This window comes from Canis lupus, chromosome 38 (assembly GCF_011100685.1).
Source record: "Canis lupus familiaris isolate Mischka breed German Shepherd chromosome 38, alternate assembly UU_Cfam_GSD_1.0, whole genome shotgun sequence".
Lineage (NCBI taxonomy): Eukaryota > Metazoa > Chordata > Mammalia > Carnivora > Canidae > Canis > Canis lupus.
In genome coordinates, this window is record NC_049259.1 from 6,592,908 (window position 1) to 6,613,536 (window position 20,629).

At 36.4% G+C, this 20,629-nt stretch overlaps 1 protein-coding gene and 1 long non-coding RNA gene across 6 annotated transcripts in view; one reads left to right on the forward strand and one right to left on the reverse strand.

The window, feature by feature from the left end:
• RO60 (Ro60, Y RNA binding protein) overlaps positions 1-20,629 on the reverse strand; it is a 29,151-nt gene that overhangs the window by 6,756 nt on the left and 1,766 nt on the right. For 2 of the 5 annotated variants that reach the window (XM_038586105.1, XM_038586107.1), the window contains exons 2-8: positions 10,389-10,988; positions 6,915-7,135; positions 6,272-6,418; positions 5,675-5,812; positions 2,955-3,071; positions 1,825-1,938; positions 1,394-1,540 (exon numbers count right to left, since the gene is read on the reverse strand). In XM_038586105.1, the coding sequence (XP_038442033.1) occupies positions 1,394-1,540; positions 1,825-1,938; positions 2,955-3,071; positions 5,675-5,812; positions 6,272-6,418; positions 6,915-7,135; positions 10,389-10,968 (1,464 nt within the window). In that variant the 5' untranslated portion in view covers positions 10,969-10,988. Of the gene's footprint in view, positions 1-1,393; positions 1,541-1,824; positions 1,939-2,954; positions 3,072-5,674; positions 5,813-6,271; positions 6,419-6,914; positions 7,136-9,879; positions 9,977-10,388; positions 10,989-17,017; positions 17,041-17,899; positions 17,961-20,629 lie in introns of those variants that run through there. The other 3 variants (XM_038586106.1, XM_038586104.1, XM_038586108.1) reach the window with 3 other exon arrangements.
• Positions 4,461-15,883, forward strand: LOC119868035. Its single transcript, XR_005385635.1, has 3 exons — positions 4,461-8,273; positions 13,116-13,193; positions 15,330-15,883. It is a non-coding gene; the product is annotated as an uncharacterized LOC119868035 (long non-coding RNA).

Genomic DNA, 20,629 nt, shown 5'->3' on the forward strand with positions numbered 1-20,629 from the left:
TAAAGAAATATTACCCTGCAATTATCAACTTTTGGTCTTTGGTTGGTTGTGTTATATATGAAACATACATGTCACATGTAAGAACTTATTTTCCACAGCTATGGCTTAACGTTACAATAATTGAATTTTGGAGAAGAACCAATAATCACTGAGTATGCAGTATGTCAGATACCATAATGAGCTCTTTAATTTATTTAATATAATTGTTGCAATAACTCTAAAAGGTAAGTAGTACTATTAGATACTATGACATGTATCAGTTAATTTGCTAAGGTCCATACTAAAAAAGAAAGACCCAGGACATTCAACCCAGGCTGCCTTGACTACAGGTTCTATTCTCTCCCTTTGTCTCAAACTTATACATTAGAATTCCTAGGAGATTTGTTAAAACATAATCCAACTCTCCAGTTTGATTCAGCAGGTCTCCCATGGGGTCCAGGAATCTGTATTTCTTTTTTTTTTTTTTTGGAATCTGTATTTCTAAGAAGGTCCCAGGCTAAGGCTGCTGGCAGGGAAATCACATTTTGAGAACAAAACTCCTCATCAAATTCTAGTTCTCCTAGTCACATTAGCCACAACTCAAGTGCTTGATAGCCACATGTGACTCGTGGCTACCACACTGGATACTATAGATAAAAACATTTCCATGATTTCAGAGAGCTCAACTGGAGAACACTGATTAGAACACTGAAATAGGGACACCTGGGTGGCTCAGCAGTTTCGTGTCTGCCTTTGGCTCAGGGCACGATCCCAGGGTTCTGGGATTGAGTCCTGCATCGAGCTCCCTGCGTGGAGCCTGATTCTCCCTCTGCCTGTGTCTCTGCCTCTCTCTGTGTGTCTCTCATGAATAAATAAATAAAATCTTAAAAAAAAAAAAAAAAAAGAAAGAAAGAAAGAAAGAAAGAAAGAAAGAAAGAAAGAAAGAAAGAAAGAACACTGAAATAGCCATAAAACTTAAAACACAGCTTATAGCTTTAATTTTACATAGTCCTTTTGCAGAGGATATTTTAGTAATGTATAGAATTGGGACTAGTTAAAATAAGTCATACATGTATATCCCATTTTCTGTTGTAAAGATTTATTTATTTATTCATGAGAGACAGTGAGAGAGGCAGAGACACAGGTAGAGGGAGAAGCAGGCTCCATGCAGGGAGCCCGATGCGGGACTCGATCCCAGGACTCCAGGATCACGCCCTGGGCCGAAGGCAGATGCTCAACTGCTGAGCCACCCAGGTGTCCCAATATAGCTAATATTTTTTATTTCAAGTATTGTTGAACTTGTGTTGTATCCCTATGCAAAGATACAGAACTATCTTCAGTATGTTTTAGAAAAAATACTGAATATTTGAGAATTGATTCTTATTTGGGGTGAGAAAGAATATTAGAATTTTACCTTTCGATACTCCTTCAGAGCAACAGCAGGATGGATACTTCCAGCAAAGGTCTCATTATCAGTGAAGACAATGAAGACATCAGCAGCTGTGTTTGTCTTCTGAGCCCAGATCATTGGAAGAGAGCAATCAGTTCCACCTGCTGGGATCTAACTCAGATCAAAAAAAATGGATAAGAATAAAAGTGCCCTAGTTTACTTACGGAGATGTCTGAAATAATACTTAAAAATACTATTTTTTACATCATCATTTTGTTTACAGCCAATATATAGACCTTCTCAAAGCATGTGTATATATTTATTATTCTGTGCTCTGGGAAAATTGAGATAAAACTATTTGTTTTCATAAACTTATTAATATTACACATGACATCAAAATAAGATTATTATTATAGAACACATGTTAAGTAAACTTAATAAAAACAGTTCCTTACCTGACTCATAGCCATTAAAACTTGTTGTAATGTCATATCTGTAGTTACTGGACATGGTACCATTTCATCTGAAAAAGCAACTACATAAGAATCTTTTTCTGTTCGTGTAACAACCTGAAAAAAATCAAAGGTGGTAACTTTCAGCAGATTCAGGTAAAATAAATAGAGTATCTTAAAGTTCATTAAACTTCATTTTTAGAATATGCTTATTTTTGGGGCACCTGGGTGGCTCATTCAGTTAAACATTAAACATCTGTCTTCTGCTCATGATCCTGGGTCCTGAGATCGAGCCTGAGTCAGGCTCCCTGTTCAGCAGGGAGTGTGCTTCTCCATCTCACTCTGCCTCTGTTCCCCTGCTTTTGTGCGCTCTCTTTCTGTCTCCAATAAATAAATAAAATCTTAAAAAAAATGTTTATTTTATTTTTATTTTTGTTTTGGAACTACACAGTAACAGTATAGCTTTCAAGGTACTTTCACAAACTGTTACAAAGAAATTGGTTCTCATAACTGTGCTTTGAATCAAATAGAGTATATGTTCTTGTCATTTTATTAAAGAATAAAGCCACAGAAGAGAAGGGACAGTCAGGCTAGATCCAAAGTATCCTGACTGTTGTTCTTGGTTCCTGATCTTTTAATTTCTATATTTAATAATACTTTCTCTAAGCATTATCTGCTTCAACAATACATTAATATTTAATATTTTTTAAAATTAAAATTTCTGTTGTTCTTTAGACATGCTTTATAAATATACCTACAATAAACCTAGAACTTTTGAGAGAAAAAGCCTGCACCTGAGTGGGAGGAGTAGAGGAAGAGAGATGATCTTAAGCAGGCTTCATGCCCAGTGTGGAGCCCAATACAGGGCAAAAATCACAACCCTGAGATTATGACCTGAGCCAAAAATCAAGAGTTGGATGCTTAACCAACTGAGCCACCCAGGCTTAAAACTTTGCTTATTTTTAACTATTTTTATATATTGATATTCAATTGAAATAAAATGTGCTAAATAAAGCAAAATGACAAAAACAAGTGAAAACATAATCCTTGATCATATCTAACTTTATAGTTTTGTCCCACATTAAACATTTTTTAGGGTGGCTAAAATTCTTAATTGTCTTAGGTGTTCTCACCATGCACATTGCTGCAGCAACTGTGCTAGCATTGAGTACACTACCCAAAACTCTTTGGTTCATAGAAGCACTGACATCAATAGCCAGCAAAAAACGTTTTCCAGTTGGCTCCACTGTCTAAAAAACAAAAACACACAAAGCAAGTGTTAAAAGCAATCATAGAAATTACAATTAATTTCTAAAAATCATATTATTTTTCATTTGAAAGACTTTTAAGATAAAAGACCTGATTTTTAATTTACCAATTGACAAGAACTTGAAAATGCTTAGCTTTTCTGGAGGAAAATAAGAAAATAAAACCACCTATTTAATAATTCCATTAAAGAAGTTACCATCTTCCTGTTTTTTTTTTTTTTTTTTTTTAAGAAATCATTCCTCATAAAGTAAACTGAGAATATCTAACAATTTTTTTGTGGTAAAATATAAATAAAATTGCTCTTACATCATTTTTAAGGGTACAATTCCATGAAATTAATTATATTTACAATGGCACGTAAGCACCACTATCTATTTCCAGACCTTTTCATCATCCCAAATACAAACTCCCTACCTATTATTAAAAATTCCCCATTCCCATCTCCCTTTAGCCTCGTGCAACTTCTATCTTCTTTTCTATGAATTTGTCTATTCTAGGTACCTCACATAAATGGAATCATTATAATACCTGTCCCTTAGTGTCTGGCTTATTTCACTTAGCCTAACGTTTTCAAGGTTCATCATTCAAGGTTCATGTCGTAGCATGTTTCAAAATCCATTCCTTTGTAAGGCTGAATACTCCATTGTGTGTATATATTTGATTGTGTTTAACCATTTATCTGCTGAACACTTTCTACCTTTCAGCTATTGTGAATAGTGCTCCTTTGAACACTTATCTATAGGTATGTTTGATTCTCTTTTCAATTCTTTAGGGTATATAATTGGTGTAAATGCTGGATGGCATGGTAATTCTATGTTTAACTTTCTGAGGAACAACCAAACTGTTTTCCACAGGGGCTGTACCATTTACATTCCCACCAGCAATGCACTAAGGTTGCAATTTCTCCTATCCTCTCAAAGGCTCCTTTTTTCTGCTTTTATGATAAGAATCAATGATTTACATTTCCCTTATGACTAATGATGCTAAACATCTTTTCTGATGTGCTAATTGGCCATTGGATATCTTCTTTGGAGAAATGTCTTATTCAAGGACTTTCCTCATTTTTTAATTGGGTTTTTGTATTTTTACTGTGGAGTTGTAGCACTTCTTTATATGTATTCCAAACACTAGAAAGCTATCAAATATATGATCTATAAATATTTTCTCCTATTCTGTAGATTATCTTTTCACTCTTGATAGTGCCCTTTGATAAAAAAAGGGTTATTAAATTTTTTTTTAAATTTTTATTTATTTATGATAGTCACAGAGAGAGAGAGAGAGAGAGAGAGAGAGAGAGAGAGGCAGAGACACAGGCAGAGGGAGAAGCAGGCTCCATGCACTGGGAGCCCGATGTGGGATTCGATCTCGGGTCTCCAGGATCGCGCCCTAGGCCGAAGGCAGGCGCCAAACCGTTGCGCCACCTAGGGATCCCAGGGTTATTAAATTTTGATGAAGTCCAATTCATTTACTTTTCCTTTTATTGCCTGTGCTTTGATGTTATATATAAGAATCTATCGCCAAATCTAAAGTCATGAAGCTTTTACTCTATGTTTTCTTCTATGAGTTGTATAGTTTCAGCTCTTAAATATATAGGTCACTGAACCACTTTAATTTTCCTAAGTAATGGTGCAACTTTGTTCCTTTGCACATAGATATCCAGTTTCTCCAGCACCACTTTTTGAAGACTATTTTTTTCTGTACTGAACTGTTTTGACACTCTTGTAAAAAATCAGTGGGACCATACATGTGAGAGTTTATTTCTAGCCTCTGCATTCTATCCTATTGGTCTATGAATTTGCCTTTATGCCAGTACCACATGGTTGTGATTACGGTAGCTTTATGCTGTTTTGAAATCTGTAAGTTTGGAAGCATGAGTCTGCCAAATTTGTTCTTTTTCAAGATTGGTTTTGTTATTTGGGGAGTCCCATTAAAGTCCACATAAATTTTATAGTGAGTTTTTCTATTTCTGCAAAACGTGCTGAATGTGTAGACTGCTTTGAGCAATACTGTAATCACTGCATGTGTACTGAATGCACTACACATACACAGGAAAAGATAATGTGATGTATTACATTAATTTTTGTATATTGAACCATCTTTGTATATTGAAGATAAATATCTTTGTATACTCCCTTTGTTACTGAATTTAGTTACTACTATTTTGCTAAATAAGAAAATCTTAAAATCAAAAATTCTTAAAATCAAATCCTCTGATGTAGGATTTTCAGTCCTAAAAAAATCACTTCCCACCGAGACAACAGAGGTACACTACTGATTAACAAAATGGCAGAGGACCAAGTCAAAGAACTCTACAGGAATAAAAAAAAAATTTTAATTTGGTATTTTTAACCTTATCAAAATGATTTTATAAGATAATTGGGTATTTTCCAAAGGTATGGAGAAATTTTTTACTCATAAACTTACAATGTTAATTACATACCTGCATTTACATGAACTACGAAAAAAAAAAAAGAATATCTAATAAATGGTTAAACTATTAGTATGATCTTTAAAATGTATTTTTGTAAAATATATCAAGTCCCAACTGGGTCATTTTGTTATAAAGCAAAAATCAAACCATTACCTTAAATGTTTTGTAAAAAGCAGCATCCAAAGCTTTCAAAATTTCCTCATCAGGACGCCACTTCAGTTTTCCTCTAAGCCCATGACCTGTTTTATAAGTTTCTGATGCAATTAAAACATGAAATGGATGTATACGAGCCTAGAAACAAGACAGAGACAGAAATAAATGCAAAACAATCAAATGAAAAATAGTCATTATGTGTCTTAGATTTTATTACTGTAGCTAATAAATGTATTTCCTAAAGAAAAGACAAAAATGAGGACATATTATCTTACATTTCAGAGTTAATTGAAATTTGGTATTATAAAACTCTCAGAACACCTAAAAATGCACTAGTTACATTTCCAGAATTTAGGAGTTAACTTTTTCAATTAGTAGCAGCTAACAAATGCTTAGCGTTTTTTAGATTTTTTTAAAGCTCTTATTTATTTGAGAGGGTGAGCAAAAGTACACACACATGAGTGGGGGGGAAGTGCAGAGGGAGAGGGAGAAGCAGACTCCCTGCTGAGCAGGGGGGATCCACAGACCCAGAAATCATGAATGGAGTTGAAGGCAGACACTCAACCAACTCAGTCAGCAAAGCACCCTAATGCTTACCTTTTTTAACAGTTTTTCATTACATAGTTTTTCACATACTAAAGATACTTCTGAATTTCCTGGTTCAAGAACTGAATTAGCAGTCATTTTTCCTAGGTTCCTTAGTAATGCAGTAAGAGGCATTTCTTGTAACAAAGCCTTCCATACCTATTGAAGTGAAAACATAGGTAGAAATGTAAGGAATTAAGGGGAAATGAATCAGTATAATAGCTGTATCAATAATAATACTATTAACATTCTTTAAGACTTTCTTTTGGGGTTTGAAGTATTTCCTCAATAAAAAGATTTGCACAATGATCAAAGGCTTATCAAATTAACTTGCTCTCTACTATAGTAGGAAAGTGAAGTGTATTCTATGAAGGAACTGCATAGAAGAATTTTACTTATTTTTAATTATTAGCAAGGCAAATTAACTGGCCTATCTGAAGTAGAAATAACACTTAACTGAATGCCAACTACATCTGGGCATTGTGTTAAGTACTTTAAATAAGTATTAATTTCAAGATATATTTTACATTTTTGTTCAAAAGAACTGTATATATAGTTACCGTCTTATAAACTACATATCATAAATTACTTTATATATCACACCTTAAATTTTAATACTCCTGTTTAATCACATGCTATATTATAATTTACTTACCTCTTTAGACTTTAAATGATTTGTTAGAAGATGTTCCCTAACTAATCTATGTTCTTCTATTAGATGAATGACTTCCAGTTCATCCTTTGTGCGTTTCACTTTCTCTACGGCCTCCAGATACTTTAATAATTTTTCAGTCTCCACAGAAAGTGCTTTTTCTTTATACAATTCGTGGACTTCTTTCCAGCCCTTTGTAATATATTTGGTCACAATAGCAAGTCCTTTAAGAGAATAAGGAATTGAAACAGCATGAGAATTTCTGGGTGATAAACAACATATATACTGAGAATGCAGTAACTAGATACAGAGGAGCTAAACTCTTTACACTGTGAGGCCGCTTTCTGTGATATAACAGACACATTTAAGCCAACGGAGTCAAATGATCTCGCTTATTTCGTCACAATTGTTTTAATACAAGGCTCTGGAGAAAAATCTCCTATATTCTAAGTCATTTTATTATAGAGCTTTTGGTTTTGTTGTTTTGAGACACCAGCATTAGACAATACCTATCTCAGGTCTACAATCTCAGAATGATTCACAAAGTACAGATCTGTCTCAATCTTCAATTCACTTGTTCCTTTTTGCTACTAAACAAGCATTTATAAATAGCAGAGATAAGTGGAAGTGGACATGTAGGTAAGTAATTTGTTGTTTTTAATAAATGAGAAAGTATTACAGGCCAAATTAAAGAAAGAAACCAAGATGTTTATTTCTTTTGTGATTTCTTTTAATAGTTGAAAGGGCTTTGGATTGGGGGACTGAGGAAGTCTGTGTTCTATCCTACATTCTACCAATAAATGGCTGTGTGACCATTCCAGGCCTTAATTTTACCTCTGTAAAATGGAGAAGAGGATGTTTGAGTTATCATACTCAAAAAGGTCTATGGGGTAAATGCTGGTAAAATAAATAGGACAAGTCACATAATAGAGAGTGGTTAAGATGATGGAACTAAAGAGTATAACCTACTAATGTTTCAGTGAAGTTCTGGCTTACTGCTGCCAAAGAAAGTATTTTCAAAAGAAGCCAGAATAGGTATTTTTATGCGAGGTCTTCTGATTTTTTTAAAGTGATGTTAGCCATGAATTCATTTTTTTCTAAAATACTGGCCGAATAAATCCATCTTTAAGGCAGATTGAGCCTATGTGATATCTCTGGACTCTAAATAATTTGATCAAAAGTCAATACTAATATGTAGGATCTTCTAAAGTACTTTGACTCTTCCAGATTTTAGTACAAAATCTAATGTTGTCTTAAATTACTAAATGTTTCATATGTGAGCACATCTTCTATTTTGTCTTTCCAGTTAAATATAACTTCTTAAAGGCAGTCATCTTACTCAAGTTCTATGCTGGCCACATGGTAAGTACATAATAAAAAACTGATTGATTAAATCACATTTTCTTGTTTTATATGTTTTAAATACACATTTCAGTTAAAGTATTAAAACATTACTTATTTGATAGCTTAGACTATATTTCCAAATTCTTTTTACTCTGAGAAGCTTAGGGTCTCTTATCCCTGAACATACTATTATTCAAAGATTTTAAGTACGAGTTCTGCCCTCAAAAAATTTAGAATTAAAGAATACCATCTGTGGGAGCAGGTTTAGGGAACATCAACTAATTCCTCATTTTATAGACCAAGAATCCAAAACCCAGAATAACTATTTGCACAAATTCAGAAACTAATTTTTCCAATTAGAACTAGCACTTAGGTACACACAACCATGTAATGTTTCAACAGACAAAGCTGGATCCCTCCCTACCTTCTTATACTGAATCAAAAATTTAAAAATAAAAAATTAAAGCATGAATATGTTAAGGGAAAAAAACATAGGTATTTTTATAACTTTAGGTTGGAAAAGGCCATTCTAAACCTAACACAAAACAAGTATGTATGAAGAAAAATGGTAAGTTTCATTACATTAAAATTCCAAACTTCAATATGCCAGAAACCCCCATCAAAAAAAATTGAAAGACAAAGAAAAAAAAGAAAAGCGGAGGGGAAGTGCATGCTATGTATATAATAAGTTATAAATTCCTATATGTTCCAAGTTCTTAGAACAATGCCCATCCATTAGGTGCTCAATAAATATTTGTTGAATGAATGAATGGTGACAATATTCAGAATAGCAACTCAATGGATAAAAGGGCAAAGATACACTCCACAAAGTTACAAATAATCAGCAGTGCCCATAAATTCAGTAAGATATAATTTTTCACCTATTCTATTTTGCAAAGATTAAAACACACCGGTAATAATCAGTGTTCAAATACAGGGGAAACTGGCCACTTCTAAATACTCTTTGTGGGTTTACCTATTATATAAATATTTACATTATTCAAGTTTTTTCACTGTAGTATTTTTGTAATCGCATAAAAAACCAGAATCTATTTAACTGTCATCAGTAAGAGACTCGCTAAATAAATTATAGTATATTCATACGATGGTATATAAGCAACCATTTCTACTGACTTGAAGAAATATCAATATGTTTTTAATTGAAATGAAGAAAGTATAAAAAATTTAAAAGTAAAACAGTGTATGTTTAGGAGTAATGTTCAACACAGTGATTTCTTTTGAAGGGCAGGACTCCTACTTTCTGCACTATATTTTTATGTATTATCCAGCTATTTTAAAACAATTTCTAATAAAAAACCAGAATACAAATGGGTTTGTTTACATAAATATTTGTAATACTTTGCTGCTTAAATTTCATTTTAAAAAGTCCATTCATAATAAAATGGATAAATTAGGAATTAATGAGGAGCTGGCTTTTCAAGTTTCACTTCTGGTATTAAAAAAGAGCGAATTTTGGAAATGTTGTGTAACTTCATACTTTACATTATTCTTGCCCAAAAGTTTTTCTTATTTCCCTTCTAAGAAGGACTAGGTAATTATCATACATTCACCTAACTTCTCAAAAGTCTCTTCCCATAGACATAGAAAAACTGCCCCAAGTTACCATGTCCCCTGGCTGACTGCTTGGAGATAATTAACATCCTGAATTGTTAAGTTCAGCACTATTTCAGGTAGCCTTTAGGTTCCATGGAACATAAATCCTAGGAAGACAGGGAGGGAAAAAAATCATAAGGGACTAGAGCAGTGTAGCCTGGCTATCTGCCATCTACTGGCTTAGGAGGTGTTTTGCTTACTACAACTTTAATCATGTCCATGCTGCTTTCATAGTCCATAATCACTTGGGTAAGCATTCTAGTTAGCATGGTGACATTTTGAGATTTAAAATGTTAACCTGTAAATCTATCCTTGGATTCTTGATTAGTAATGTCTGGATTGCCTGTGGTTGGAGTTTAATTCCAGGTTGGCATCAAAACATTTCAATTAGTCAACCAATGTATTTTGAGACTAAAAGGCTATTTCTAGAAGATATTATACGATCATCTTATGTCAAATAAAAATTTGCTATTTATCAGATATCTGCAACCTCCCCCAACCCAAAGATCTTATGCTTACCTTCACTGGAAGGTTTAAGATGTGACAATCTTAATAGATCTTTGTGAGACCAGCCATTTCTTTGTTTATACTTTGTAACTGCCAGAGCAAGGGCCATGCCCCCCTTTTCATTGTACCAGTCTGCTATAGCCTTCCGGAGGGCACGGCCCCACATGCCACATTTCATGCTTTCCTTCAGATCTTTCTTAAACTGGATAAAAGTAAAGAGATGTGTAGGAATGCGACAAACTTCAGAAACAGCTTTAAATGCTGCTTGTTTTGTGCTTATGTCAGAACACTGAGAGCAAATGGCAAGTGCAAAGAGCATAGGCTCTTGCTTTGCGGTTCTGCCTTCCTGACTAAATGACTTTATTTCCTGGATCACTTCACATCCTCTTCCATCTTCAATCAGTCTAATTAAAGCTTCAGCATTTTCAAGGCCCAACTTCTGTTCTTTGATATAATAAGTTCCACCTTCAGAACCAAAACATAAGAACCGGTGTAGTCGATTCATATCAGTGACTTGCCATACATATCCATCTTCAGAATTGGTTATCTGCTTCTCATTCAGCGGTTGCATTTGGTTTACGGATTCCTCCATTTTTCTGTCTTTTAGGAAACCTACCAAAAAGCAAAATGTTATCATAGCTAGAAACAAAACAGTAAAATTACAAAAAGGAAAACATTTATTAATCTATGCTTTTTAAAATGTTATAAAACCTTTATTTTTTGTAAAGATTTAATTAGAGAGACTGAGCACGCACATGTGCATGGGCACTCTTTTTTTTTTTTTTTTAAGATTTTATTTATTTATTCATGAGAGACACAGAAAGAGGCAGAGATACAGACAGAGGGAGAATTAGGCTCCATGCAGGGAGCCTGACGTGGGACTTGATCCTGGGTCTCCAGGATCACACCCTGGGCCGAAGGCGGCGCTAAACCGCTGAGCCATCTGGGCTGCCCCTACATGGGCACTCTTGCAGGAGATAGGCAGAGGGAGAAACAGACTCTGGGCTAAGGGCTCGATCCCAGGACACTGAGATCATGACCTCAGCCAAAGTCAGATGCTTAACCAAATGAGCCACCTAGGTGCCCCTGTTACAAAATCTCTTAACTTGAAAGTATTTTTTAAGCTTGTTAAATGGTAGTATGATAACCAGAACCAACAACTAGAAGGTTATTACATTTTTAAGGCATAGTTGGTTGCTTCAGAGACTAGGCAGGTAGCTCAGCATGGGGTCTGGAGGCCCAGAGAGAATAAAAGGAGTAGGGAGGGCAGCTATGGTAGCTGAGGCTCAAAAAGATCTTAGTCTCTTTACTCCCAGAATAACTGTGTACACAGTTTTGGTTGGGTATCTAACATTCATCCCTTCCCTCCCCTTTTTCCCTAGCAATAAAGTCCTTCAGGGAAGGCTAGACCTTTCTCCAGCCCGAAGGGAGGATTCGTTTCTCTAAGCCAGCTTTCAAACTCTGTATCAGAATTCTTGAATTGCTAGTTAAAACACTGAATGGTGGGCTCCATTCACCATCCCTAAAGTTTCTTTTTAAAATTCAGTATGTCTGGAGTGAGGCCTGTGTATTTGTACTTATAACAAGTCTCCAGGTGATGCTCTCATTTCTTTTGCCGCGTGACAAGTTTAAGTAATGGGCATGTAACTGGCCAGTATAACATATTAAGTCTGCAGAGAATTTTTTTTTTTAAGATTTTATTTATTTATTCATGAGAGATACACAGACAAAGGCAGAGACACAGGCAGAGGGAGAAGCAGGCTCCCTGAGGGGAGCCTAATGTGGGATTCGATCCTAAGACCCAGGGATCACAACCTGAGCCAAAGGCAGAAGCCCAACCACTGAGCCACCCAGGTGCCTCTGCAGAGAATACTTCTGAGGTTTTCTTTATTCTTAAAAGTGGGACTGGGCTCTTAAAAAAGAATGCTCCCTGTTCTACCTCCAGACATTCAATTACAAGTGATGCCTGGAGTGGTGGGCTTGAGTCATGCGGGAATCAGTTTAAGACACACTAATTTATAAGGATGGTAGAACTGGAAAAAAAAAATAGAAAGAATCTGGATCCTTGGTATCATTCAGCTACCTGGAAATGCCTTACTTACAAATTTCATAACATATAATAAATGCATCCTTATTGTTTAAGTCATTTATAATTTATGTGATCTTGTAACAACCTGTACTTTTCTCCATCATCTCTAAAACTAGTAGAACTGGCTGTGTGGCAACAATATCCCTTTTTATCCTCTTAATGGAGGAGCCACAACTGTTCACTACTGTATCAGTTCACCGCTACTCTTACTATAGTAGAGCTGCTTATCCAGGTACCCCAAGTGTCCTGCCTATACCATCAGAGTGCAACAGGCTTCCCTCAATGGCAAACAAAACAAACAACACAATCAACAACAAGAAAAAATCCTTAACCAGCATTTACTGCATATAATGTGTAAGAAATTAAAGAGGCTCCTGTTCAATTTAAAAAAAAAAAAAAAAAAGTTTTTTTTCCTGCCCTTGGAAAAACCACATTCTATTTGGTGAGGTAGAAATATATACATAATACAAAGCAAACTGTAACTAAGTCCTCTAATAAAAATGTACTGTGAATCAGCAGAAAATAAAATAATGCTGTCTCAATAATGCAAGATGACTTGTGCCGAGAAGGCAAAATGTAAAACTAGTATATTAAGTTTGGGAGGGGGAATGTATTCCAGAAAGGGATTTCTGAAATCTTGCTGTCTTTAGATTTTAGAAAAAGAACTAAGTATATGGCATAGCTGTGAAGAAATGTTGACAGATAAGACAGTAACAGAGCAACACAAGGTAAACGAAATTTTGTTTTGATGATGATAAAAGCTTGAGGCTGTTTATGTATTGTAGAGAAGCCTTAAGATGGAATCTTGGTGAATATTAATAATTAAGAGCTAAGGAGAAGGGTGCCTCGATGGCTCAGCTGGTTGGGTGTCTGCCTTCGGTTCAGGTCATGATCTTTGGGCCCTTGGATGGAGCCCTACATTGGGCTTCCTGCTCAGCATAGAGTCTGCTCCCCGAATCCCGCCCTCAAAAATAAATAGAATCTTAAAAAAAAGAGTAGGGAGAAAAGGGCCATTTGAAGGAGAAAAGAGAAGGAGGGGTACATAGCAAACCAGGAATAGTAGTATCATGGGCCACAGGGAAGAGAATTTCAAGGAGTCAATGGCTGGTAATATCAAATACTCAGAGACAAAGTAAAATAATGCAGAAAAATGACCACTGGATTTAACAAACAGTAGTGATGAGGAAAGGCAATTGTAGTAGAGTTCTGCAAGGAAGAGCCTGATAACAGTGAGGAGTTATGCAAGTCATGCAATGAGGGAAACTTCACAGGTGACTACTACTCTTTGTTACCAAAAGGGATGGAATCAGAGTGTGTGAGAAGAAGAAGAAAAATCTTTTTACCTTTCTAGATGAGAGGACACGGAGAGTTTGAGGTTGAATGGTTCAATCTGGAGAGTGTAAGATAGTAGAGAAAGGATATAACTGAGGGATGAGATTCCTAAAAGTGGAACAGAATGAGCTTTAAAGCATCCACATTGAGACTGACCTATTGACAGCAAAATAGATATCTCCTTCACTAAGTGTGAAGATGGGTTTGAGAAAAGAGAATAAGGAAATTGAGGAGGTTCCCAATGTGGGAAGTTTGGTATGCAAGGGAGCAATGAGGATGGGTCTCATAAAGGGCAACACAAAATGGTGTGGGGATAAATGCAAGGGAGAATGGAGAGCCTCACATTTCGAATATGACTGGAGGGGAGCAGTGCTTTGAATTGTGTTGGAAATAATCAGCGTGATATTTCAAATAAAGCTCTGGTATAAAGTAGCTTATATTAGGGCAGGCTTAAGTGTAATGATCATATTATATTAGTCATTAGGGACTGATTTATAATTACCAGTGCAGTATTGGCTGAAACTCCTAGTGCAACAGACGATGCTTCTGCTAATTATTCTCTGCCACCTTTCAATATGGCTTTTATCTGCTTTTCAATCCAAAAAACTTTGAGAATAACAGGCTTCTCAAAGACTGACACTTTAACTGCTAATTCCAGTGGAAAATTTCCTTTCTTTCTTTCTTTCTTTCTTTCTTTCTTTCTTTCTTTCTTTCTTTCTTTCTTTCGGAAAATTTTCTATTTTACCTTTAAACGGCATTTGACATTGCTAACTTCATCTTTAAGCTTTTATAAAAATACCCTTGGATGGTACTTTAACCTGGCTATTCCTGCTTATTAGTTATATTTGTTAGACGAATAATACTGAAATGATACTCAATATTATGCTAAAACAACAGCTTTCCTGAACCACAGCCCAAGAAGTATGATCTAAAGGTTCCAATCCAAATCTCAAAATTCCCTCCCCTCCAAGTTCTTTCCCTTGTAATTATTCTCTGTGAGCATGTCTAGCTAATAATATTAGTTCCCTTAAGAGCAGGGACCTAACCTTAGTTGTGTTACCCTTCCTCTGAACCTAGAATACCACTTTTAAGAATAAGCAGTATAGTATTAAAATCATTTTCTGAATCATCTAAGAATGATGTGTGACTTTTTTTTCCTGTAATACATTTATTTTGAAATTAAGAATGTGTGCAATTAAAAAAAAGTAATTCAAGCCTTTAAGATAAATTCTGAAAATCAGAAAAAAATGTACTATATGCAGGTAATGGATATACAATCAAGAAAAGTTGAATGTGAAAAAGTTACAAAGAGGAAGTAATGAGTAGGCAGTAAAAATGTCTTCTAGAACAGTATCTCTTTGTAAGGTTTTCTAATATATTTAATGTTAGATATTCAAGTATCTTTTTCAAGTATCTTTTGTTGAGCAAGCAGCAAAATGAACTTTTAAATCTAGGGTGGATACTTAAGAGAAATTCCTAAATGTAATCCTTATTATAAGAAATATAGTTACTTATTCATTACCTCTTCAAAGGAATCTTACCCTTCCATATGTTAATGACAACCATGAAGACAAACATTCTCAACACTTCTGCAGGAAAAAATCCTCAGCTTTTCACATGCTTCTGTGACTCGTCTTTCCAGGATGCAACATAGGACAGTGGAACAGATCACACAAATGGCCCCTCTCTACTTGTTTGTGCAAATTTACCAGAATCAAATTTTTAAAGTGAAATATGAAAAGTGGAATGGCAGCAGTTCTAAGTAATCCTCCTTGTCCCTGAGTGCTGAATTATAAATTAGCTTTAAAATTGGCTGGGTGATAAGAGAGGGGTATAATAAAGAATATCTCGTTTTTGTCCATGTTTCTGGGCAGAGCTTCAAAAATCCTTGGAATTTCCAGATTGATAGGAGTCTCTTTGTTATGCTAATGTGGCAATTCATTCTGGGCTTCTGAATGGGGGCTGGTCACCGGAAAGACTAATCATTTGATTAGAGGGTTGGAATTTTGGGCCAGATCAAACTCCCAGGAGGGGTGTTAAGGCTCAAGACTGGGCTCAACCACACAGTCACCCAATCGTAATCCATAATGCCTCATAATAAAATCCCAAATACAATTTGGGAACATCAATTTCAGTGAAGCTTCCTAACCAGTGAACAAACGTGTGCTGGGAGTATGAACTGCCAGGATTCCACACAGAGGGTATCCCTCTCCTGCCTCTAGAGTTTGGCCTCTATGTGCCTTCCATTTGGCTGTTCTGAGTCATATATCCTTTATATTAAAACCATAATCATAAGGATAATGCTTTTAGTGAGTTATGCGAGTCATTCTAGTGAATTATCGAGGAGGTTATGGGAAGACGTGAATTTGTAGGTGGTTGCATTGACTAGGAACCCTACTTGGGGCTGGTGTCTGAAATAAGGGCAGTCTTTTTGGGGACTTGCCCTTTAACTTGTGGGATCTGAAGCTAACTCTGAAACTGAACTGAATTGCAGGACACGGAGTCTGTGTCAGAGAACTGATCTCAGAACACACACTAAAGGCAAAAGTGACAAAAGAAAATAAAGATCAACTGGACTTCGTCAAAACTTAAAACTTGTGTTTCAAAGGATACCACCAAGAATGTGAAAAGAGATCCCATGGAATGGGAGAAAATACTTGCAAATCATACCTTAAAAAGCTTATATCTAGAATACATAAAAAACTCGTAACTCAATAATAAAATAATAACCTAATTAAAAAATAGGCAAAGCATCTTAGTAGGCACTTCTTCAAAGACATACAAATGGCCAATAAATACATAAAAAGATGCTATCAGTACTCATTGATGTGGAGAACAAAGGCAAAAGAAATATAGGAAAAAATTAAATTTCCTTCGCAGCCCAATGACAAATACTTGGGATAGGCAGAGTGAACTTCCTCCAAGAGCTTAGTTAGTTATTAGCTGCCTCAATGTTAATACTTTGCTAGAGGCAAAAGGCAGCCTAAGCTTGACAAGTCCAACCTCCAGGATCCTGTAAAAATCCCTTTGGAATCTTCCTTTATCTCTACCCTTCCCCCCAAGATAGATGTTAGCAGTCATCCTCCAAGCATATGGGCCCCGATATACATCTGAGATTCATCTAAGGTTTTATTAGACAATAATAAATGACCTTTCCTAACGACAGCTAACCTCTCAATGCCCTCTAGAAACCCTGCTTTCAAATTCTGTAGAGACTTACTCTCAGGTCGCCTGGGTGGCTCAGGGCATGATCCCGGTTGGGGCATGGAGGCCCACATTGGGCTCCCTCTGAGAAGCCTGCTTCTCCCTCTATGTCTCTGCTTCTCTCTGTGTCTCTCAGGAATAAATAAATAAAAATCTTTATAAAAAATAAAAATAAAATATAAAAGATTAAGGAAAAAAAAAAAAAAAGAGAGAGAGAGACTTACTCTCTCCCTAACCCCCTCTCAACTTGAAAGTATACAATCAGCCACTCTTCACAATCCCAGTGCAGTTCTTTGAGCCCACGGGTCCTGTCCCTGTGCTTTAATAAACAGCATCCTTTCTGCACTTAAGACACCTCAAGAATTCTTTCTTGACTGTTTCTGAACCCCAACATTTTACACCACTCATCAGGGAAATGCAAATCAAAACTGACTTGAGATGCCACTTCACACTCACTAGGATGGCAACAATCAAAATGACAATGTAAGTGTTGGTGAGGATCTGGAGAAATCAGAAGCCTCATACACTGCTGGTGGCAATGCATAGAGTTCCATATGATGATCATATGGAACTCTAACCTTTTGAAGAACTGCCAGACTGTTCTCCAAAGTGGTAAGTGTGGAGGCCGAGAAAATTAAGGCCATTCCACTTTGAGTTCAGCGTTAGCACAAGTGCAGCCATCCCAGGTCCCTGTGAATAAGAGCTGAACTTTACCTTACTTCAGTTACAGGAAGAAAACAGTTTGCAGCTTAAAGTCCTAGGAAGCCCCTATGAGAATGAGAACAGAGCTCAACGCCCTTGAAAGCCCCACATGAAAATGTAAACAGAACTTGAGAAATTCCTCCACCCCTTCTGAAGATCCCCTAGACCAGCCTATAAAAACGAAGCTGAAACCCACCTCAGGGTCCAAGTCCCTGCTCCGCTGTGTCGGGTATACTTGGACCCAAGCTCGAGCTTGTAAATAAACCCTCGTGTGTTTGCGTCGGTGCCGGCTCCTTGGTGGTTTCTCGGATTCGCAATCTTGGGCACAACAGTAAGGGTTTCTTTTTGGGGTGGTGAAAATGTTCTGAAATTAGATGGTGGTGATGGTTACACTGAGATAGGGAAACTGAAGGGACTCCAAGAAGAACTGGGTTTTTTTTTTTTTGCTCTTTTTCCTGCATCTACTCTTGCTAAGACCTGCACCCCCACCTTACACTTGTGTGCCTTATACTTAGTACAAATAATGTATGCCCTTGTAAGGGTCTAGAAGTTAATGATTTCTTTGGAGTTTTCCAGTATAATCGATAGAAGTGACAGGGCAAGGCTGTCATGTACATTTTGCAGACCATTGACTTCAGACACCCTGATGCCAAGCCTCCTGGCTCCAGAGCATAAGTGACTTAAGGAGGACACCTGAGCACTCATCCTTGTTTTGACCAATTTCTGGATGCTTGAGAAGACATGTACACCAGATCACAATCCTCATCACATCACATCACAAACCCCACATCCCAAGCAAAAACTGAGATTTGATTTTTTGTTTGATTTCTATCCTTTGTAAAGCCATGGACCCTCTTGGCTGGTCCTGTAGGACTCCATTTGGATCCATGGACCCAGTCTGCCTACATCAACACAAGTCTGTGAATATACTAAAATTCACTGTATGGCATACTTTAAAATAGTGAATTTCAAGTCACATAAATTCTATCTCAAAAATCTGTCACTAAAAAAATGAAAACTAAAGGTTGACTTACTAAAACATATCTGGGAAGTTATTTAAATAAATATTCAAATGATATTTAACTCTGTATTTTTTATATTTGTCTTTAGAAAGCAATCTGAGATACACACAGACATAAACAGGACCTTAATTTCCTCTTTCCCCAACTCCCATCATCTCCCTCCTCAAAGCGTTAAACTCCATTGTCAGTGATTTAGAAGGCAGTTGGGGTGAGGTCAGAGCCTGGTCGTCAATTAATCCACTCCTGAATAATCAGAGTGTTGTAAATCCAGATTAACAACAACAAAAAGATGGTTAATTCTTTGGATTGTCCTGTCCTATCCAGCATTCTTAAAGCACACCACTCCAAAGACTTTAACATAACTAAAGTTGTTTCAAACTTCCATAAATTAAAATATAGGGAATAATTTTTTTTTAAGATTTATTTATTCATGAGAGAGACACACAGAGAGAGGCAGAGACACAGGCAGAGGGAGAAGCAGGGTCCCTGCAGGGAGCCCTTTTTTGGACTCCATCCCAGGAATCCACAATCATGACCTGAGCCAAAGGCAGACCCTCAACCACTGAGTCCCTCAGGTGCCCCAAAATTTAGGGCAAGAATTAAACAGATCATAGTATTTTTAAAGATATGGCCATAATTTGAAATTGGTTGTGGCCATTTTATATATATTGCCCACTTCTCTGTTAATATTAAATGCAAAATCAATGAACACTAGTAATTATTTTTTTTGAACACTAGTAATACACAATACTTTTCTGTTTTGCATTCATTAGAAAAACATTCAGTTATCTTTTAATAGTACTGTTAGTTTTGAGTTCCTGTTTTTCTTTAACATACATATTTGAGTATCTTTCCAAAGTCTCTTGATCATATCTTATTTGAAAATGTTCTCATCCCAAGAGGTCAAACAAGTTTTACAGCTTAATCTTTTTTAAATGAAGTCAAAGCTGACATACGGGACCCCTGGGTGGCTCAGCGGTTGAGCATCTGCCTTTGGCTCAGGGCGTGATCCCTGGTCTGGGATGGAGTCCCCCACCAGGCTCCTTGCAGTTAAGCCTGCTTCTCCCTCTGCCTGTGTCTATGCCCTTCTCCCTGTGTCTCTCATGAGTAAATTAAATCTAAAAAACAAAAAACAAAACAAAAAAAAACCCTTCTCTCTTTAAAAAACGCAATCCCCCCCCCCCAAAAAAAAACCCCCAAAAAACAAAGCTAACATCTAGGAGAGTGCCAGACAATCTAAAAGACACAATACTCTAAAAACTGGGGCCACAAATTCATACTGTATCATTCAGACTGGTAGTATACCTGAGTTGATCAAATCAAATGAGATGCAATAAAAAGTGGTGAGGAATTGTGGCAAACATGACAGCATTCCATCCTTAAGGCATGTACTTTCAGCCAACTGGTAGCCATGCAAGTATGGACCTTGTATTATCAAACCGTCTCATTTTTCTCAAAAGACCCAGAAATCTGGCTTTGTTTTAAAGATTTTATTTGTTTAATCATAGAGACACACAGAGAGAGGCAGAGACACAGGCAGAGGGAGAAGGAGGCTTCCTGCAGGGAACCTGATGTGGGACTGGATCCCAGGACCCAGGGATCACGACCTGAGCCCAGGCAGATGCTCAACCACTGATCCACCCAGATGACCCAGAAATCTGGATTTTTATGTGAATTTAGCATAAATGAAGAAACTTCAACCTTCCTTTCTGGTTATTTCAAGGTTGTGTCAAGGGCTAAATTTTCAATAGGCACCATGTTAAGTTGGATATGAAATGAGTGTTAGTTCTGAGTCTTTATTCAGCACAGAAGACCCTTTAAGTTCACGGCAATATTACAGATCAAAATATACCACAAATGATCACAAACAGCTTTGGGCTCCAGTGACAGTCATTTTAGCTATG